The 23,581-nt window shown below is 43.9% G+C and overlaps 1 protein-coding gene across 4 annotated transcripts in view; it reads right to left on the bottom strand.

The window, feature by feature from the left end:
* Uvrag (UV radiation resistance associated) overlaps positions 1-23,581 on the bottom strand; it is a 231,516-nt gene that overhangs the window by 79,085 nt on the left and 128,850 nt on the right. For all 4 annotated transcript variants that reach the window (XM_048435068.3, XM_048435070.3, XM_048435071.3 and 1 more), the window contains exons 11-12: positions 22,429-22,489; positions 14,783-14,948 (exon numbers count right to left, since the gene is read on the bottom strand). In XM_048435068.3, coding sequence (XP_048291025.3) covers positions 14,783-14,948; positions 22,429-22,489 — 227 coding nt within the window. The remainder of the gene's footprint in view (positions 1-14,782; positions 14,949-22,428; positions 22,490-23,581) is intronic.

The following is a 23,581-nucleotide window of genomic DNA, read 5'->3' as shown; positions in this document are numbered from 1 at the left end:
AGCTGGAGCTCACGGTAACTGGAGTTCCCTCTCCGGGCCGCTCTTCTGGGTCACACAGCCACAGTACTCTGTTTGTTTCATGAACTCTGACTCGAATTTTATGAATGTTATTTCCTCCGTTATCTTCTGAGAATTCCCGATATCCTTTCTTCAGTCTTTTTTAGATTGCTGTTATTTCTGTCTCCGTGCAGCACGGACTCTCCTGCGCGCTAGCCCGGTCCCCACAGACCTTGGTTTCCTCTCTGCAGTTTGTATGCTGTGCTCACTCCCTCCAGACAAGGAGGTGACACTGCCTTGGACTGCCCGTAACTCATCGCCCTACAACGCTGCTCACAACAACATCACTGACGTGGGGTCAGAGGATTCAGGGGTTTGTGGCCGCGGAAGAGGCCAGCATGCTCCCTTGTGCCCAGTTGGAGGCATGATGTCCCCAGTTGAGAACCACTGCCATATGGTACTTACGGGATGGCACTTGGCACCACGGGGATTCAGCTTCCTTCCCCCATCACAAGCAGAAAAGCAGAGGGTCTTCGGCTTTGCCCTGATGGGGAAGCATGACCCCACTCTTCGCCTCACAAAGGTGACTGGGCTCTGTTCATCTCGTGTGTGGTTTGATGACTCCTAGGTTTCTTCCTCTGTTCTCTTAAAGAACGACAATCCCAGGCCCATCTGCCACTTGCTGAATCCAGTGCTGCAGGAGCTGAATCTCCTGCCCCCTATGCTGGGATTGAACCCGGAAACCTCAAACAGACCACACGAGTGCCCTGTCACTGAGTGGCAGCACGGCCAGCTTATCTTACATGCTTCTTTACAATCAGTTTTCTCTCCATTACTGTCTACGCAGAGGTAGAACCTGGGTGGAGGGCTTCTTTCAGTGAGAGGTAGCCAATCTGAATCCTCTCTGAGACGACCAATGTCCTCTCAAACCACCGAGGAAAAAGAACATGCTATTTACCACATTCTTTTTAACCAACTTATGAACCTCTTATTTTTGTGATTTATGCAGAAACCACAAAATAATAAAACAAATTCTTGCATCTTTCAGATGGAATACCACTCGTCAAGTTCACTGAGACTTCTAAAAGGCTTTTAGTGACAAAATTTCTAGGTGGGAAATGACAAAATCCTCAAAAATAAATAAATAAATAAATCCTAAAAAAAATATAAGTGAATAAATAAATTTCTAGGCTGGAAATGACAAAATCCTCAAAAATAAATATGACACTGTGGAATATTTTGCAAGAGAAGCTGCCTGGATAAATTCATGTGTCATCCACAAACATTTAAAAAGCTTAAGTAGAGGTGTCAATCAAACTCCAAGACATCTGCCACTTCTCATTAGCTTGCGAAACTTATGTTTATACAAATTAAAATAATAAAATGCTTCAGTTGCTTATTGGTGCATTTAATTAAGTTCCAACAGTGAGTTCCTATAGTTAGCACTTCTAATATTTCATCACTAGGCTCTCCAGTCTGTGAGTCTGGGAGCCATCATTTATAGTAATGGGAGTTACTAACAAGCATCATGGGAAGAATTAATTCTTTTCTAAGTCTTTAAAAAAGGTTTCTATTAATATGAGTAACACTCAACATTCTAGGCATTATTAACACCAGTGTTGGCTCAAAAGGAAATATGGAGACCCGCTACTATAAATCTAAAACCAATCCAGAAGCATGAAAAATGCATGAGTTATGAGCAAAACTAGCCACCCACATCAGCACCATGCTCAGTGAGGGGAAGGAGAAGCTATGCCTAAGAAATGTGGAGCCCTGGCCCATGGAAGCCTATCAGCCACATCACTGCGTGTTAGGTCGGTACAGATATCAGCCACATCACTGCGTGTTAGGTCGGTACTGATATCAGCTACATCACTGCGTGTTAGGTCGGTACAGATATCAGCCACATCACTGCGTGTTAGGTCGGTACAGATATCAGCCACATCACTGTGCGTGAGTCTCTGGGGAAGCAGAGATGACCAAGGGACCACCTGATTTAATATCCACACCACACCGGCAGTTGATCTTCACCGCACACATATATACATTTTGTGATAGTGGGATGTCAGGAGAGGACGTGGGTAGATTTATCTGTATTTGTTAAAGTGCTCTCTCAAATAGATGAAAACGTCATTACCAAAGGACCGTTATCTCTCCTCCACATGCTCATTATATCTGGCTTTAAATAGACACTCTAGTTTTTGTCAGTTTGAGACACATAAAACAATGTTCCGTGGTTTGAAAACTATTTTATTTTTGTGTGAGGAGCACATGTGTCTCTCATCATATGTCCCGGGATCCAGTCAGATCATCAGATCTGGGGGCAAGCGCCACCTTGCTGGCCTCTCCTGGGCTTAGTCTGCATTTTCTTGGTTACCAGTGTGGATATTTTTCTTATAATATTAGATGCTTAAGGTTTGTTCTGCTATAATACTTACTTAAACACTACATCTATATTCTACTAGGCTATTTGCTCTTATTACTTTTATGTAAAGATATGAAGGCAGTGACAGGACAGCCGGGGTACCCTGCAGTGGACAGTAAATGCCTCTCTCAGTCAAAGTGAAAGAGAAGGACTCTGTCTGGAGTTCTCTTCTAACTTCCACATCAGGGCTGTAGCCAGACACTGTGGTCTATGCACGCCACCACAGCCAGCCGGTACACATGCTGAAAGACAGACAGACAGACAGACACACACACACACATATTCTGGGCAGACCTCAGGTTACTCTGTGGCTTTAAAGTATTTTCTCTTGATCTGTTGGCTTGCTTTTTCATTCTGTTTTGTTTTGTTTATAAGCAAGCTGCTTTTCCTCTTAAATGCAATCAAACTTAAGGAATCTTTCTCATGGTACGGGCTATTTCTGTGGTTGACTTAAGAAATTCTAAAAACCTGAATCTCATTTTTACTGGAATAAAACAAGTTCAACTGGCAAGGAGCAAGATCGTAACTACTGCGTGGAGTCGGCACAGGCACAGCCACGAACCGACTGCTGTGGACCTACTGTGGATCTACAGGTACAGCTCACTCTGCATGGATGATATTGTGCTGCTGTTGACACTTCTTGGAGGCTGTGATCTTTGGTTTCTCAGATGAGGGAACAGGAGTTGGATGGATAAAGCAAATGTTCAAAGAATGAATCTCCCCTAAGTTGTCCAGAGACTGAAGGAGGAGAGCATGATTCTCTGTAAGAACACACACAGCTTTTATCCTTTAAAAGCCAGGGGGAGGTGAGTATAGTGATCCACAGCACTCGGGGGCTGGAGGTAGCCTGGGTTACATTCCATGACCTTATCTCAAAAAAGAAAAAGAGACAAGAAAAAATTGAAAACTACTATCACACCACAATTTAAATGTAGCTGATCTCTGTTAGGTACAGATAGGAGTAACTGTATGTTTATTACAAGCAATGTGATTCAAAACAAATACATATTATTATATTTTGACTAAATTTACTAACTACACAAGCCTAGTTTGAATAAATTTATTAATTACTCAAGCTTCCTTTGAAGGGAACTGGAACTCTTGCTTCAAGACTAAACTATAAATGTGTTCCTCTTTCATCTATACCTAAAGAAAACACCTGAGCAACTTCCGGAAGTCACTCACCAGACAGGGGTGCAGAGCCGGCAGCAGCTGTTCTGGGCGGCGTGCCTGCCCTTTGGTGCCCTCTAGCCTTCTCTGGACTTCTAACTGCTGCCAGAGACACCGGCTCGCATGTCTAGGGAACACTCTCTCAAGCATGCTTTTTCTGACTCTTCCTAGTCTGGCTCTGTGCTGGACATCAGCCCCTTCTGCACCAAGAACAGAAGTCTGCAGACCCAAGCGCTGCTGTATGGCCGGACTCATCTGCTAATTGAGATGTCCACTTGGTGACTCGGGCAGGCAGCACAGACTGCCCTGGACAAAGTGGCTCTCATCACAGACAGGCCTTCTATGAAAAAATAGTACCTTGCTTGATCTTTGCTTTTCGTTGTTTGTAGACCACAGTTGCTAAGGGAAATTAAAATCATAGAACTTGAGTCAGCAGATAAAGGACAGCAACTGTAGGCTTTCAGAGACTACTCCACAGAGCACCGACTGCAGACGCTGGCTTTAGTGTCCTTGCCACCCCATTCTATTCATTCATTCATTCATTCATTCATTTATTTATTATGTATACAACATTCTGTCTGTGTGTATGTCTGCAGGCCAGAAGAGGGCACCAGATCTCATTATAGATGGTTGTGAGCCACCATGTGGTTGCTGGGATTTGAACTCAGGACCTTTGGAAGAGCAGGCAAAATGCTCTTAACCACTGAGCCATCTCTCCAGCCCCTGCCCCATTCTTAGTAACCAAAAAAACATCAAATGCCTAAGAATGAGAGGAAACAAGAGCACGTCTCGGGTGATCCTCGCCAGAGCCCACAGTGCCTATTTGTCGTAAGATCATATGAAAGCTTCAAAGGCCAGCCCGCGGTACAACACTGCTACTCTGGGGCCACCTGTGACAAACATGATGTCATGCATTGTAATAATGTAACGTGATTTCACTTACACCACAGCCCACCAGTCACTGAAGACATTATCCCTCCTCTATTATGATCTGAATATATTGCAAACCGAGAAGCAGGAGTTCAGGTCGGGGCCACAAGCCGTCCTCATCTGGTTTTCCTTTCGGTCCCCCTGTCCCATCGCATTACTGGACTTTAATTTAGTTGGATGCAGAAAACTGAGATGACAAAAATACTCAAGAAGACTTCCTCGTCCAGATAATAACATCAGTGCTGCTAAAACACACTTCATTAAAAGCGACACACACGATAGACTTCCAAGTGTCAGCAATGAAACAGCCACGCCATTCCTTCTGACTCATTCAGCACATTTCCCTCTCAGCGGAATGCCAGATCTTCACAAGGTGTTCATTTCCTGTCTCACCCAGCAACCACCTTCTGCGTTTTTATTGTGCTGGTCTCTCCGGCTTGCATTTCCATGGGGATTTCTCATTTTAAACATTCTTTGCTCTCATTCCCAACACAGCTCGCTCAGCGGTGCGGCGAGGCCTGGGATCACAGCAAGGGCAGAAGTGAACAGCTTGCTGTGGTCCTAAGGGACTCCATGAAATAACCATTGTCCTGGCGATAGCATCTGACTTAAGACTGTGGCCCACAGTGTGCAGGGTCAGGTTACCTAATAGCATTTGCAAAACTGAACATCCCTTTATTCTCCGAACTCAACTTAAAAAAAAAAAAAAAGAAGCTTACTTTTTGAATGTCAGTACAAGGATCTCAGCGTGAAATGGAAGCAGTTTAATACTTAGAAAAATGTAGTTCCTACATTGCAAATATTTCAGACAAGAATAAAATAAGACAAGTGAGGCCAGGCACAGTGGTACAAAATGTGACCCCAGAATTTATAAGACAGGCTGGAGGACTGCAAGTCTGAGACGAGCCTGGGTTATATGGTTAAGACCCCACACTTAAGACAATAATGAAGGGTAATACACGTTTGAGTGGCTGACCTGGGGGGTTGTTATGATTCAGTGAGTGCACACATCAATGTGCTTCACTTTGGAGATGTAACGAGAGAGCCGGACGACAAAACACAGAGAATGGCCAATGGCGGGAGCTTAAGAAGTGCCTTGCAGAGAGCACAGCCACAGTTCTGGACGTGGCTAGGGAAGGCATTAAAGGAAGACAGGCCAGCATGGATGATGAGTAACAACCAAATGCTCAGTTTCAGAAAAACACAGGTTAGGACTCACAGCAACTGAGTTAGCTGCAGGCCAGTTTGGACTCATTTAGTCGGAACACATTCTGCGTTCTTTTTAAGAACCCCGCTGAGGACTCCAGGATGCTAGGAGTCCTGGGACTCCTATGTTCCTAATCCAGATGCAGTGTGACTGGCTGCCCGACTTCTCTGCGACAAGCTGAACTGTACCCTTTCTCCACTAAGATGCTCCTACCGAGTATTTTATCATGGGAAGGAAGGAAGCTGAGAGCTTTTGCAGAAAGGAATTTATGAACTTCTAAGACACTGTTGTCAGGTAAGACTCCCCGAGATGGGTGACGGATGAGAAGGCAGAATTACAGCCTCCATCATGAGAGCCCTGAAGCTTTCGTTTACGTTTTCACTATGAGCATTGTAACGGTGAAATCCCCTTACCATATAAATGAAATTCAAGTTATTCTATCTGCTTCAACAAGATGACATCAAAGCAAAAACAAAATCAAAGCCCAAACCCCATTCATTCCCTCATTCCCCCATTCAATCAGTCAACACTGGCAGCCAAGTAGCAGTCAAGGGAACAGATGGATAAAGATGCTCACAGCTACTCCGCACACTTCTGTGTCTTTTCTTAAATGTTTTGCTGAAAGGGTGCTCCACGGATCTCCATACCTGCCAAAGTGGCTGCAAGGAAAAGACTCAGGACTTGGGGGCCCGTGTGGTGAGCTCTTTTACACTCTGGGTCACAGAACAAAGTGCTAGACCTCAGAGTAAAACATCCCTCTGCCTTCATGATAATCAGGCCCACGGGCAATAACTATAAACTTAGCTCAGTATCATCTGAGTTTGGATGGGTCACAAGTTTTCTGTACTTAGAAATCCAGTTCCTAAGAGAAAGCAGACTCCATCAGGTAAAGAGGGAACTCCTGGGATTTGGGTGCTCCAAAAGGAATGCACTTAAGTATAAAACAAAACAAAACAAACAAACAAATCAAGGAAATGTGAAGAACAGCATCCACATTTCCTGGGTTCTAACAATCCCACTAGAAAGATCCTAGCTTCCCATCTTTTAGAAATCCTCAAAGTCCTTTCGTAGATGTGCCAAGAAGTCTCAACAGTACCTGCCAATAATACCACCCCATTTCTCCAACTGAAAACAAAGCAAAGAAAAAAAAGTAATTATGAACAATACAATTTCTTTCAAAATGACTTCAAAAATTTGCATTTTAGTCTCAGGGAAGGAAGACATCCTGCAGCTGAACCTTCGTGACAGTCCTTCTGGTTCTGTGGCTGAGTCTGGTGTGCAGTGCACTGCCACAGTGTGAGCAAGGCACCTCTCCAGAGCCATGCTTCTCACTAGCCAGAGAGGGAGCGTGGGTTTCCCTCCCCCACACTGTATGAACGACTGTGAGCTCTATCTCACAGCGCGCAGAGGCAGGCAATCAGAAAGGGAAGAGAACCCTAGGCCTCCGGTACATTAACTATAATATGTACAATGAGTCATCCAATTCCTATTTTCCATCTCCCATGAAGGCCTGATTTCAGTTAATACCTTGGGGAAAGGTTCATATCAAGCCGAACAGATAGGCGGGAAGTGAGCTGTGTCTAACCTGCTTTCTCGGTGCCTGGGATGGAGTACCCATTAGCTAACAGGCTGATTCAATCAGCGAGCATAGTCAATAAATTTATTTCTACTTATATGTTTCCACATCTATGTGGTTCCAAAAATGACTTGAAGGATTTTCTAAAACATCGTAAAATCACAAAACCCTAAACACCAACTCTAAAATGCACCATTAACTGAGGAAGTACTAAGACAGATGCATAACCCAACATACTACTAATTATAAGACGCAATTCACCTTTAGTGACATTAAAGTGACAAAAATGGATACATTTAGGCAACATAACACAACGGGTTCCAGCAAAAAAGGCAAAGCAGTAGATAACAAAACGCATTCACGAAAATGCAATGGCTGTGGTTCTCCTGTCAACAATCTGCTAGAATCTGGCGGCCACCATAGACTGCTGAGTTGACCCTTCACAAATTAAAGCACACAGCGGAACGTCCTCGAGAGGCTGACAGGGATGCTCTTTGCAGCACCCCGGGTAAGACAGGACAGGAGGATGTGAAAAATAGACGGGATAAACAACTACTCGGAAATAGTCCAAAAATTAGGAAAAGACATTTTTATTAAGAGACCACTCAAAATAAATACGGCACAAATGCACAAAGAGTAAACCCCAGGAAATAAGTATTCACCAAAAAAGTGCATAGCTTATCTAAAGAAAAAAATACTGAACATTTCTCTAAGAGATAGCCCTTCTTCAAGTTTCCAAAATGATTCTCCCATATAATTCACGGTATATTATTATGTAGCAACTTGATAAAAATCTTGAGGGACATCTACTTTCAATAATATAGATACAATAATACAGGTACAAGAGGATAGAGAGAACCATGCTTAGTGAGATGAGTGACTTCACTGGCAGGCAAAGATGCCACTGTTAAGTCCAGCAACTAGAAATTGATACCCAGGACCCTTAAGGAAAGAACCAACTCCCAAAATGTTATTTGGCCTTCACGTGCACATCATGGAGCACAGGCACATGTGTAGGTATAACACATACACATGCATGTGAGTGTGTGTGCAAGCACACATACCCGAACATGCACACACACATGCATGCACACAATGCAATAAATAAATGTAAGCAGAAAGAAAGAGGCTCTTAAGGTACTCTCTATAAGTACATATCTGGTCATGGTCATCTCTCTTGCTTAATGTCACACAGAGATCCCTTCATTCCTTATAAGTGATGCTTTTTATCACTAAATTAGAAGAGGTCAGAGAAAACCGTGGAGGGGATTACTTGAAGGGCCTGACTCTCTTTAAAAAAATCACTAAAAAATTATGCAAAAATGTCAAAATTCTGAAAAATAGTCAATGGTTTCCACCAGCCAAATGAACACTACCATCAGGCAGGAAGAGGGGAGCGGGAAGGGAGCCTCAGGTCTCTGACCCTGAGGCTGGAGACAGCAGCCTGTACTCCTGTGTGGAAATTGGGGTTCTCAAGGAAGTAAAGCCGATTTGACCCTACAAAAACTGGCTTATCTATCCTGACTTGCCTAGGGGCTGCCTGTAGGACTCAGAACTCAGTGCTGAGAAGCAGCTAAGACCATCAAGTCAGTCAAAAGGCAAACAACCTGTGCACAACCACTGTGGAGAAAAACCCAGGGCAGGGTCTCAGTGTGCTGAGGACTAACGTACAAATGGCAACTAATGTTGAAAGACGTAACTTGTGAGGACATGAAGTTCTCCTCTATCTCAGACTAGCCAGGGATGACCCAGAACTGCTGACATTCTTACCTGTACCTTCCTGAGTGAGGGTCTAACAACAACAAAAACAACAACACCGGGGTCAAACTGAAACACTAGCAAAGAAGATCAGTGGGTAGGGCGCCTGCTGCCTGCTCACGGCCCGATAGGCTGAGATTGATCCCTGGGATATCATCTCCTTGCCGCTGTCAAGGTAGAAGAAAAGAATTGACATAAATATTGTCCTCTGTGGCTGAAGAGATGGCTACATGGTTAAGAACCCTGCTGTTGGACTGAGAAGGCTCAGAGTTTAAGATCATTGCCTGCTCTTCCAAAGTCCTGAGTTCAATTCCCAGCAACCACATGGTGGCTCACAACCATCTGTAATGAGGTTTGGTGCCCTCTTCTGGCCTGCAGGCATACACGCAGACAGAATATTGTATACATAATAAATAAATATTAAAAAATTGAGGTAATTTAAGAAAAGCTGCCTAGAAACAAGACAGGCTAAGGCTGGGCATTTTTAAGTAATAATAAGTCTCCATGTATATGGGAGCTGGGTGGCGAACCCCCCAAAAAAGCCAAAGAGTAAAAACAAAACAAAACAAACAAACAAACAAAAACAACAACAAACCAGCATAATGAAGATTATTACAAAAGAAGAATATGATAGAGTTCGGATTATAAAGTATACAAACCAATAGAATCAAATGAAACAAAAAGTTAGTTCTCTAAAAAAACGACAAAATTGATAAACCTTTAAACTATGATAAATAACTAAAATCAGATATAAAACTAGAGGCAACAACACAGACCTCACAGAAGTAAAATGATGACGAAAACAGTATGAGCAGTCAACTGCACCAAGGAATCAGGCAGACAGCCACAATGATGTGGGTACATCCTAGACACGCAGTCGAGTGCACCAGGACATCAGGCGGACAGCCAAGGTGATGTGGGTACATCCTAGACACACAGCCGAGTGCACCAAGACATCAGGCGGACAGCCGAGGTGATGTGGGTACAGCCTGGACACACAGCCAACTGCACCAAAACATAAGATGGACAGTCGAGGTGATGTGGGTACAGCCTGGACACACAGCCAATTGCACCAAGAAATCAGGCGGACAGCCGAGGTGATGTGGGTACAGCTAGACACACAGGCGAATGCCAGGGTAACTGCAGAGAACTGGAACAGGTGCACAGTAAGAAGAAACTTCTCAGAGACTTAGAAACCTCTCTGAAATAAAAGCCCAAGACCAGACAGCTTCACTGGCGAATTCAAACAAATATTTAAGACAGGATTAACAGAAATCTTCAAACTTTCCAAAAGCTTGAGTGGGAATCAATTCCTTCCTCATTTTAGGTCAGGTTACTCTGATTTGAAAGCCAGATGCACATTAACAAACAGAAAATGAGAGGCTCACAAGGACAGGTGTAAAAACTGTGCACAGAGTTCAGCGAGCTGAATCTAAGAGCATGCTCAAAGGGATTCCCGCAGGGACGCAGCCAGTGCCATGCAGCCCGAGAGCTGCACAGCGCAATGAGAGCAGAAGCCATGCAGCCCCCTTGGCCAGCCCACTTCATAGGATGTCCCTTCACGGGACACTGGGAAAACAACTTCCTGGGCTTGGCTGGGGACACTCCTGAAGAAGCATGGGGCTCCTCGGATGGACAGACAGATGCCTTTCCCGCTGTCTCTCACTGCTCTGTTGAAGCTCTGGCAGGAACAATTAGGTAAGAAGAACAAAACAAAAAGCATCCAAGTTGGGAGGAATTCAGACTTTTTCTGTTCACAGACAGGGACCGATATAAAGAAAACCCAAACAATCTGCGAGAAAAACGAGGAAAACAGTAAAATATACTGAAATATATTTAGCAAAGGGCATGCAAGACCTGTGTATTGGAAAATATAAACCATTGACAAGAGAAACTAAAAAGGACCTGGGTAAAGGCAAGCTCTTACTATTATTAATTGCCAATACTTATCAATAACATGGCCATCCTGCTCTGACCCATGGGTTCTATACAATCCCCTTCCAAATCAAAGCTGCTTCTTTCTTTGGAGTTGGCAAGTCAGATACTCCAATTCCTGGGGAACTGCAAAGGACTCCAAATAGCCAAAACAGTATTGCAAAGGAACACATTTGGAGTTCTTTCCCCTCAAAACTGCAAACATTATTATGGTCCCAGCATAAACACAGATGTGTAGACAACTGGAATAGAAATAAGGGTTTAGAAACAATCCATGGCCAGTTGATTGTTTTTGCAACAAGGATGCCAAGGCCATTCAAGGGAGAAATAACAGCTTTTCAACACACTATAAATTAAAAAAAAAATTCCAAAATGGAAGAAACAGCTACCTAAAAGAATTAAAATTACAATACTAGCACAGAAAAAGAGAGGATAAACCTTTATGATCCTGGACCGAATGATGGGTCTCAGATTTGACATGAAAAGTAGCTGGGACAACAGAAAGCTGAACTTCATCCAGGCCAAAAGCCTGCTGTGCACCAAGGGAACTAAGAGGGCTGCGAAGCAATGGTTTTAATTGTTTCCTCTTTGCTCACTGATGGAAATTCCCACCCTAGCATTATAGCGATGGTTAAATATGCAACATCGCATCCCGGACTGATGGGCCTAAGAACAGGTTATCAGACACGTGTGCTCACAACACCAAGGAAGAGGACACTGCACACCATGCTAGGGGTTGCATTCAGGGGGGAAAAAGTGAACAGTCAGAACGTTGAGGTGTGACTATTCCAGAAATGTAACCCCAATTCAACAGTGTGGGGAGGTGGAGCCTCTTCTTAAAGGGTGATGGGGTCATAAGGACTCTGTTCTCACGAATAGAGTAAAGCTTTGGGCCTCGACAGGAGGAATCTGGTTTCTTTACATGGCTTCCATCCCTCCCCCTACACGTGAACATGACTTGCTCCTGTCTGGAGGGTGCAGTAAGAGGGATGGACTTAGCCTCAGAGACACAGAACATGTCAGGACCGTGAGCCTGGGCTTCCCAGCCTCCGGAGCCACAAGACAGAAATATCTTGTTTATAAATCTCCCAGCACATGTGCACACCTGCACACAAGCACACTGAAGACGGAGGTGAACCCTGGCTGTACAAGTGTGTAACTGGCTCTTTAGTGATCCCTCAGCACATGGAACCTGACCGTGGGGCTCACTGGAAGCCCCCCGCTCTAACCATATGCCAGGGCACATACATTGGCTTTAATTTTTTACTTTAAACTGTAACAACTCATAGAATCAGAGAAAATGTTTAAAAATCACTTATGTGATAAGGGTCTAATATCCAGAATACACAAAGCTTTACAATTTAACAACAAAAACAACAACCTAATGAGAAAATGAGCAGATAAGGAGAAGATAAACACAAGGTCACTAAGCATAAGAACAAACAATGAAAACCACAAGGGTGCTCTTCCCATCTGGAAACACAGAATGGCACGGCCGCCATGGACAACCCTTTGGTGTTCCTCTTAGAGATAAACAGGCTTACTGCATGACCCAGCGACCCCTCGGAGGTGAAGAAATGAAAATGCACATTCAACTATGAGTAGATATCCATGGCGACACTATTCACAAGAGCCACGGGTAGAAATAACCCAGATGTCCATCAAGAGGGGAATGAAGAAACAAGATGTTCTATACACACTTGACAGAAAATTACTGGATCATAAAATGGATGAAGTACGACTGAGCTTCAGCATGGACACATATTGAAGACATTATGCTAACTGAAAGAAGCCAGGAAGAAAAAGGTCACATGTTGTATGGTCCGCTTATATAAAATATCCAGAACAGGAGAATCCACAGCGACAGGAACAGATTGGCGGCTGCCAGGGACTGGGAATGGCCAGGGGTGAGGCAAAACTGTTTAATGGGCACAGGATTTTATTTGGAGTCTCAAAAGTATAGAGGTGCTAGGTGCACAATGGTGAAAATGTACTAAAATTACACTGAACACTTAAAATCTTGGATTTTTGTGTTACATGAATTTCAAATTGATTTTTAAAAAGTATCTAAGAAAAGAAAACAACGTCCTGCTCCCTTTGTCAGATATATACATTGCAGGCTCTCATTCGGTTTCTCATGCTTTCTAAACTGCAAAGCACACTTGGGCTCAAGTCAATCACAACATTGGAAAAGGCACTGGAAAAGGACAAGCGCTCCTTAGCTGAGAGTCATTGTTCTTCCCGACATATGATCATCCCTTACTATCTGAGGGAGACTGCTGCCCACCCCTTCATGGTTGCCAGAAACCGTGAGTCTCAAGTCCCTTATGTAAACGGCATGGTATGTGCATACAGTTGCTTCTAAGCCCCCTACTATATGACGACAACCACGTGCCACCGTAACGCCACTGCTGCACAAAAGAACAGAATGGGTACTCAACACCTGCACATAAACAGTCAGAGCAACACTATTGGCGTCTAACAGCTGTTACGACGGGGCTGGAGAGATGGCTTAGCAGTTCGGGGCACACGCTGCTGTACCCCATGGGTGTATGGGTGTGGGACTCACATTTATGGATGGAACATGCAGAGGCCGAGGGCTGGCCACACTGCTAAGCTATCATCTTTCTGCCCAGCCCACTTCAGCTCCAAAGACAGTGATGTTAAACTGCTTTTAGCAAGGTCTAACTTTTCATACCACGGAAACAAGATCTTCTTAATCTAGGATGGTGGTTCTCAATCCCATTCCATGTCAAAACACCCACTGAAGCTCTAAACACCACTCAAATGTGAGTGCTTCCAATAGAGTCAGGGTCTTTGGGACAAGGTCGGGAATCGGGGGGGGGGAGGCAAAAGCTCAGTTTTTAAGACTCTCAAATGACTTTAATGTGCAGTCAGAATAGAGAATAGTTCACCTAGGATGTTCCCTATTCCCATTCCCTGCCTGGCCACTGGTGCCCTAATCTTCTTCTGCTCCCCCTCTCCCCCCCCCCCCCGTTCTCCCCTTTCTTGCCCTGACCCCACCTCCCAGGCACGGGGGCTGCTGGGATTACAGTTCACAGAGCAGATTTGCTCTGGTACTTTCTAAATGCCAATTATTTATGTTGGAAAGTAGCATCCTTCTAGAAATTAAGTCATTTGACTGGAATTACTAATGTATTAGTTTAAAGTTGCCTGTATACGTATTTGTGGTGTTCCTCTTTTGCCCATGCCCCAAAAAGTGATTCCATCTCCTCTCTTCTTTCTAAATCCATCCTTCCAGGGTCCTGGGCACTGTTCTGTTACCCCACCGCACAGCAACACAGCCGATGTGCACCTTCCATGTTGTCTCCTGGGCTTTTGCTAACTGTTCTCCAGTTGTTCACTTGAGACTTAGATAATTTACTTTCAAATACCTTTTCTGGTGCAGGTACTTAGGATATAAATTTCCTTGAGCCAGATATAGCTCTATTCCGCCAACTTTGAAAAGCTATATTCTCATTCTCATTATACTTTCCTTATGGTTTCTTCTTTTACCTGTAAGTTATTTAAAACTTATTTGCAAGGCTATAAGGCTCAAACCAAAACCACAACACACATTAGTCACGCACTTTCCCACGCAGTCATACTGCCTGCCACAGTTGGCTTGTTTTGGACAGTCTCGCCATGCTGCGAGGAGTGCTGGTAACTTTTGTTATATAGAAACTGTCCTCAATTAGAGGACACTTCTCATTTCCAATGTACTCACCATTTCAACCACGTTTCCAAGCAGCTTATACCCCAAACAAACAAGAAAGACACTTACTCTCGCTCCTTTTCCGTCAGCTTGTCATTGATATTATCTTTGATGGTGGATCTGGACCCCTTATGAATTATGGGATATCTGAGGGGTACTTGTAGGAAAAAGGAAATCATGGAGACCAAATGTGCTGTATAACCAAGGGCAACGGCAATGCTTCCATCATCTTTTGCTGTAAATTAAAAAAACAGAGGCAATTAAAACAACCATTTACCTTACAAATGTAGCTCTGAGGTCTTATGCAAACATGTGAGAAATATTAGTCACTTGTCTAAATTATTAAATTTATGCAAATATAAACACATCACCAAGGCTTGAAATTTCACCCACTGACTACTCTTAAAGCCATCTGTCTTCCAGGGATCAGTGTGCTGAGGTCAACGTGTGACACACACCCTACGCAAGATTCTCAGTGTGCCCAATGTGATACACATCCTAGGCAAGAGTTCTCAGTGTGCCCAATGTGATACACATCCTAGGCAAGAGTTCTCAGTGTGCCCAATGTGATACACATCCTAGGCAAGAGTTCTCAGTGTGCCCAATGTGATACACATCCTAGGCAAGAGTTCTCAGTGTGCCCAATGTGATACACATCCTAGGCAGGAGTTCTCAGCGTGCCCAATGTGATACACATCCTAGGCAGGAGTTCTCAGCGTGCCCAATGTGAAACACATCCTAGGCAAGAGTTCTCAGTGTGCCCAATGTGATACACATCCTAGGCAAGAGTTCTCAGCGTGCCCAATGTGATACACATCCTAGGCAGGAGTTCTCAGCGTGCCCAAAGAGCCATCACTTTCTTTTGTCCATTTTAAAGTAGGGAATTAATACTCGAGTCTATCACATAATATGACCAGTCAGAGGTTTCAATGGAACATGGTCCAAACACTGTAAAAGATGATTAATTCTGAAGTGAAGTAAGAGAACACACGACCTCTTTAAAGGGTTATGCTTCAGATATCAATAAGGATATGTTTCATAAATAAGCATGGGGAAATTTGATATGAGAGATGTCCCTAAGAAGGAAGGAGAATAAAACTGGCCCCCTAGCATACACAGTCCTTAAGTACCTTAAAAAGCTCCACATGGATACTGATGTAATACATGATCTGGGATAGCCCAACCACTGGGAGAGGGAAGAGATGGCTGAAGTGACTGTGACCCTGCCACACCTGACTCCTAAGGACACCTTCAACTTCAATTACCAATCCTTCTCTTCATCTTGCTCCATTTGTAGTTCCAGCGTCTGTGTACGAGCTTCTCATGGTAGGCATGTCTGCAGGGAAGTCCCTGCCTTGACTACACATCAGGCTGAGTTCCTCTTTGATCGTCCTGGAAACAAGTAACACCACTATCTACATTTCTTCTTCCCAGAATTGGTCTGAGGTGATACTTTATATCCAGTAGTCATTCATTCATCAACAAACACTAAATGTGTCTCCTCTTTACTACTGTCTCATCCACTTTACAGATTAAAATCAAAACAAAACAAAAACTAAGGTTCAAAGAGTCCAAAGTAACAGAGCTGGTACCTTGGCCAGAGCCAGGTGCTCTGGTCCTTGCGTGTTCTCCCACATTATCACAGAACCTCCATGGGGGCTGGAGAGATGGCTCAGTGGTTAAAAGCATTGCCTGCTCTTCCAAAGGACCAGAGTTTGATTCCCAGCAACCACATGGTGGCTCACAACCATCTGTAATGAGGTCTGCTGTCCTCTTCTGGTCTTCAGGCATACACGCAGACAGAATATTGTATCCATAATAAATAAATAAATATTTAAAAAAAAGAACCTCCGTGTTTAACCAGTATTTACTCATTTTAACTCGTAGTTCTAGGATGTACCAGGCACTTGACACATGTACCACCCCGGCGTCTTCACACTTTTGTCCTCATGGGAAAGAACATATGAGCAGTCTGTGATCTGGGGCTGCAGAGATGGTCCTGTGTTTAAGAGCATGTGCTGCTTCATGAGGAGCCGGGCCAGGTTCCCAGCACTCACATCAGGTGCCCCACAACCACCCATAAGCCCAGGTCCAGGAGGATCCAATGCCTCGTGGCCTCTTTGGGCATCTGCACACACATGCACATAAACAACACACAGATATACACACATGATTAAAAATAATAAGAATAAATCTTTAAAAAATGTCTGCAACCTCCCATTTCTGTAGTACTTCACAAAAAGCCTTCACAGCCAGGATCTGCCATTCTCTCCAAATGACTTCATAAAAAAGTGGAGCAACATTCACTTCAGAGGACTAGGGAGTCACCACGAATTAACAGCCTAGTTCTTCTCAGAGACTGTCCTCTTGCCCCAGGCACGGCTACATACTTTGGCTATTAACAATTTTGTCTCTGTAGAAACCTGCACATCACACTATACTAGTGAACAAAAGTACTTTAGTTTATACATACATGTTGTGTGTGCATGCGTGGCGGGGTGGGGGTGGGGCAGAAGCTAACTAACCTTGGGTGTCATTTCTCAGGCTCTGTCTAACTTGTTTCCTGACACCTGGTACCTGGGCTCACTGATTTGGCGAGGTTGACTTGAGCCCCAGCGATCCAGCTCTTTGCACCGGGATCACAGGCGTGCACCACCACATTTGGCTTTTGACATGGGTGTTAGGACTTGAATGCAGGTCCCCATGCTTATAAGGCAAGCACTTTAACGATGGGGTATTTCTCCAGGCAAAAAGGTGCTTTAAACTATGGATTCCCTCGGGATATTAAAGCTGAGAGACCTCAGCTATCTGATGTAACACCATCAGCTCGCCAACGACAAAGATAGGATCCAAGTGGGCAACTTAGTCAAAACCACACTGGTAAAACCCATAAGTCCTGGAGTGAGTGGGAAGACTGCTTCTATGCCTTAAAAGATGCTGCTCTCCAAATATCCAAGTCTGGAGTCACGGCTCACACTCCGCGACACGGACACTACCTTTTATGGATCTAATACTCCCTTCCTATATGACAAGGAAAGGGGTTGAAAATATTCAGAAAATAACAAAAAGCCTTTTAATGAAATCAAACGTAAACCACTAATGGTCAGTAACTCAGCATCTAAAGCTTCTCATAACACTAAAGGATAATGGTAAGAAAAGTTACATTTGCATGTTTCTGATTACATACACATCTTTATTAAGAGAGCAAAGACCCGATTGCTCATCACCTCCCCGCAGTGGGCAAAAACAATTTTGCTTAAATTTAAACACCCAAAAGGCATCTCGAAAAGAACTGCACACAGAGAAATGAAAACAAATCCAAAGGAATAGTGGACGAGAGAGTCAGGTAACACTGACCTTCCGCTCAGTCCGTTCACGCTCGGCACGGCCACCACGATACTCCCCGCTCTCCCTATTAAACACCCTATGATGTTTCCCCGTTCCAGGCCCTCGCATGATTCCAGCCTCGCGGTTAAACACTGTGGTGTTGGATTTCCAATATTGAAGCTTTACATTAAAAGGCATTTTAAAAGGACCACGGGCAGAGCCTTACAGGGCCCAGGAGGATATCAAAGCCCTCCAAAGGAAACCCCGCCTCGTAGGGAAGCCACCGCAGAGCCCCCAGTGGGAGCATGAGAGATCATGTGGTTGATTGCGGCAATCGCAGGTCATGCGACCTCAGATGTCACCTCTGTTGCCAATCATTTCAGCTGAAAACCGAAAAGGTTTAAGGTTCCCACCATTCTGAGGTCTGCCAACGCCAAACCCCAGCCCTCTGAGGTGTGCCTTTCCAGCAGGCACGAATGACGTCCGCAACACCTAGCACAGAGGGGAGCATAGGTTTCCCAGGTGGCTCTGGGGAGTAGACAGGGTCGTGAATGATAGCTCTGCTGGTGCAGTCAGGAGGAGAGGGGCAGGTGTGGGAGCAAAGAGAGGAGCTGTAAGACTTAGGTATGTGAGATGATACTAACTCAACAGGGCTCGAGGAGCTCGAAAGCAAACAAAACCCCACAGTTCCCACATAATAGGTTTTTATGTTTTTGAAATGTAGAATCCCCATTCAAAGCTGGAGCTTTTGTGTAATTTTTATGATTAAAAATGCACAAATGTATAACAGCTACACAAACATTATGAATCAATTCAGTGTTCCTTTGAGCTATATGCTGGACAAACTGTACGTGTTTCAATGCATCTGCACACAGCGAGTGATCTCAAAGCTCTTACCATCCTGCCTTCCCAAGCCCTGAGGCGTCTGTTAGGAAACCAAGCACCCACTGATCCAGGCAGGACAAAACAATTAAGACTCGAATCACTGCCACGGCGGCTATGGAATCATTCCATGTTCTCGATGAGACACTGTTTGACAAACGAACTCTCCTTCCCAAGAACATGCCTGCATGAAGGGACCCAGACAAGAGGACATCTGGGTCCCATTACCACAAAAGGTTCTTGTGTTATAGATTACTTAAGAATACTCAAGCACAAACATTGGGGTTTTTTGTTTTCTGCGCTCCCCCCCACCCTTTTCTCTTTAAGCCACGTGTCTCAGTCAATGGAACTCAGACGAACGTTCTTTCTGGACACTGTCCTCCTGCTGTGCTCAGCGCCCTCTGGCATGCTCTAACGATCACTTTCCCATTCGGGGAAGCATAATAAATAGTGGGCCCCTTGGTGGAGCTTCCCAAACATGACTGACCCGTGCAGTGTTAATCCCTATCTAGCAGAGGCTCATGAACATCATGAGAAAATCAGCTGGAGCCCCTTCCCTAGAACCTCTCCCAGAATGCACACTGAGTCTTTAAAGGCTTGGGAGGTCATTATTCAAAGACCAGAAAGAAAAATGACATCAGGACAGGAATAAAGGACCTTGGGATTGGGCAGATTGGTGTTATCTTCAGCTTTGCCACCAGTCCTTAGATGGAAATTTTTTGAATTTTTTTGACACCGCAATACTCATTCTCTCTCTCTCTCTCTCTCTCTCTCTCTCTCACACACACACACACACACACGCACGCACGCACACACACACACACACACACACACACACAGGGGAAGCTGGTTTTGAACTCCTGCTCTTCCTGCCTCCAAGTGTTGGGGTTACAGGTACTTGATCAACATCTAGTTGACCTTATTGCATTTCCAACACCTGACCTAAACCACCCTCTTACCCTCTTTTCAACAGGGACATGAGTGTTTCTGCAGACAGCTCATGCATTCTCTGGTTCTCTGAAGTGGTTACCTGATCCCCCACTTTGAGTCTCTAACATAGACTATGTATTCAATACCACTTCTTGCCTAGCCTGATTGCATATCTGATGCCCACAACAGGACTGCAATCCCCCGTAGGCCAGATCAATGACTTAATCCCCTCCATATTCCTTTGACATCTGCAATAGTAGATAACGAGAGGGCACCTATGTTCTTATACCACATAAGTGTCCTGCAGAATGCAAACATAATACTACTGTACATCCCTCGGGGGACACAGGGAGTGGACTGAAGAGGACTTTAGGCTATATTTAAATGTTTGTTTAATCTTATCTCCTATTTTACCCTTCAGTGACTTCACTAAGAGGCTACTGCGCATTTTTAAAGAACTGGAGAATGTATTTGGCTTTGCTGAGCATTCTAAGTGTAGATAGTTAAGAAAGCCATGAGAAACATGGCACTTCAAAGAAAATCAAAATAGAACCGGTGCAGGCCACAGTCCCTCGGAAGCCCTTGAGGCATCGGCCATATACTCGGAATGAAACAAACTCCCCCGAGCACCCTCAAGGCCCTGCTGGCCTCTTCCCCTGGTGCCAATGAAGATCTGATCTCTCTCCTTCCTTCCTCTCACATCTGCGAGTATTTCCAATTATGTTTACTGAGGAATTCCTACATGCAAAGCTCTTTCAAGTATCATCTCCTTCAATTGTCCCGAGGAATTATCACTGCAAATGATCCAGGAGAGAAACAAGCTCAGAGAGTACGTGGTTTGCCTAAAATAGCAGTCTTCTCTCCACACGCCGGTGCCAAGACCCCCTCCAGCATGACCCCCAGTCCTTGAACTTGAGCTCTCTCCAGCTAGAGCCTAATTAGTTTTCACTTTCATATTGAGTATTAAGTGTTGTTCCTTAGAGTGGTCTCCTACAAATATTTAAAGAAGCTTCCTTCCCTGCCTGACACACACTGTCTTGTTAAATATCTGGTTATTAATTACATCCTTATTGATTGGCTGTTTCCTTCAGTAGGCTGTAAGTTCTATTAAAGGACAGAACATGCTTGCTGTCCTTATTAATTAATGTGTATTAATGTATTCATTTAAATAATTACACCCTCAGGACTCAGCACAGTGTTTGGCATATAGGTGTTTAGTAAATGTATTTTTAATTGTTATTTTATGTATGCGTATGGGTGCCCTGCCTGCATGTATCTGCGCACCATGTTCATTCCTGATGCTGTGGAGCTGTTGGATCACCATGAAGTAGGGTGAAGCAGATGGTTGTAAGCTGTCATGTTGGTAATGCAACCCAAATCTTCTGGAAGAGCAGCCAGTGCTTTTAGCTGCTGAGCCATCTCTCTAGCTCCCAGCTTTTTAGTGAGTGGGGAAAACAATGCATCATGAGCTTTAGGACATCACAACTTTTCACAGGACGAACACCAAGGGCACTGTTTGACTCGAACACCAAAGACGCTCGAGGGTCAGTGTGCCTGAGGGACCTACCCGGCTCTGTCGCTGACACCACCCTCAGGTGTGCCCCAATTCTCACAGCACTTACACAAGACTGACTAGATACTAACTCAAACACGACACAGCTTACAGAAGGAAGCCAGAACTGGGAGGAGATTTCCCATCTCCTGGGTATCACTGTCCTGACATCAGGTCCTAGTTACCCATGTGTTCTGTGGGTGGACGGGTGACTCATTAAATTCCACTGGAGTCTATGACCACAACATCAATATTCTTTAAAGGGAAGAGGAAGTACCCCTGATGCCCTCAAGTTCCAGGATGTCCAGCTGACCTTGGGAGCACTCCACAAAGCTTATTAGGAGAACCGCAAACAGACTGTAGGCTATGGGGGAAAAGATTCACAGTTTGCTAACAATGACAATGGACTTGTGGGTTGGGGAGATGGTTCAATGGGTAAATAAGGTGCTTGCTGTGAAAACATGAGTTTGTACACTCACTGACACACACAGTGTGTATGTATGTATGTATTTATACACATATGTGTGTCTGTATATATGTGTGGTATATTTTCTTTGGTATATTTGTACACTAGAAAAAAAGAAAAGATTTTAAAACACAGGAACTATTTTGAATCTGAATTCTGTAATCTCGCTAATGTAAAAAGGAGAAGCGAAAATTCAAAAATTAAAGCTATGTTAACAGAAATACCATAAGATACAATTTCAAATAGTTTTCAGAATGGAAACGGCAGGATTATAAACAGACTAGTGCCTGCTCTGTCTGCCCCTAGCTATACACAGGTTCTCATAAGGACCAACTAAGATCAGGAAATTATTAGCCTGATATCTGAAAACCATTAAGCTGTTTTTTTTTCTTTATTTCAAAACAAGGCTCAAAATTATTAGTCCCAGTATTTAGGTTAACTGGGAAGGGACAGAAACTCTAAATTCCCCTTTGGACAAAGTATCCATTATCAAAATAACTCTATTCCAACACACATCACATACACCAAATCTTCAGAAGTAAAAAAGAAATAAAATACCTTGGAAGTCCTCAGAATTAGGCAACTTGACACCACACACAAAATAATCCTTATGCTCATTCTGTGAATTTAATCAAAGAATGAAATTAATTCATTGTTCTAAAGAGCAAAGAAGCCACTAAGTCAAATCTAGAGTTCAGCAGGGCCAGTGTCGCTGTCTGAGAGGCAGAGCAGCGTGGGAACCGCCTGGGCTGAGCAGGACACACGGCAACTGTCACACCACTTTCCTGCATTTCGTTACGCTTGACATTTTCATAGTAAAAGCACATGTGCATCATCCAAAGAAAAAGGCACGTGAAAGTAACATCATAAAATGTCTTCCTGCCGGGCATGATGGAGCGTGTCTATAATCCTAACACTTGGGACAAAAAAGCAGGAAAACTCAAAGGTCATTCCTGGCTGCATAGCTGTCTGAAGAAGCCTGGATTACATGATATCCATTTTAAAAAATAAGGAAAAGAAACATTCTGGCAAACCCATATCCATTCCATAAATAATAACAAGATTTCAAATTCTGATTTTTTTCCCTCTGAAACCTAGTTTATTAAATAGATTATCATTAACAAAGACACTATCAAAGTTAGCAGACTTGGTTTTCTAAATAATAACCCTAACTAGTTTTATGTCACTATCATCTTTTATATTGATTTTGAAAAATTACATTCAAACTTCATGAATTAATGAAAGTTACCTCCAGAATACTGTAACGAACACCAATACACATGGGTCACTTGGCAATTATGTTTCAGAGCAGAGCACACACATCAGAAGGCACATATCAGAAACAGTGGATAATTGGCTAAATAAAAAGATGCTGAAGGGACCAGAAATAACTCGGCACTCTTTTTGCGGATGACAAATCCTATCCATCAATGTGATAAGCTGATATATAAAACAGTCGAACTATGGAATCTGAGGCCAACTGTGTGAGTGAGAGGGAGAAGCCAGAGGTCAGCTCTGGGAAGTGTTCCTCAGGATGGCTGTCTGTCAATAGGACCTGGGGCTCCCAATTGGGTGGACTGGCTGGTCACTGAGTCCAGGGATCCTCCTGTCTCCACTCCTAGCCATGTGATAAGAGCATGCTGTCATATCCAGCTTTTCACTTGGGTTCAGGGATGGAACTTGGGTCGTCATGCTCGTGTGGCAAGCACTT

The sequence above is a fragment of the Myodes glareolus genome, chromosome 24 (assembly GCF_982192425.1).
Source record: "Myodes glareolus chromosome 24, mMyoGla1.1, whole genome shotgun sequence".
Lineage (NCBI taxonomy): Eukaryota > Metazoa > Chordata > Mammalia > Rodentia > Cricetidae > Myodes > Myodes glareolus.
This window is presented reverse-complemented; position numbering and strand designations above follow the sequence as displayed.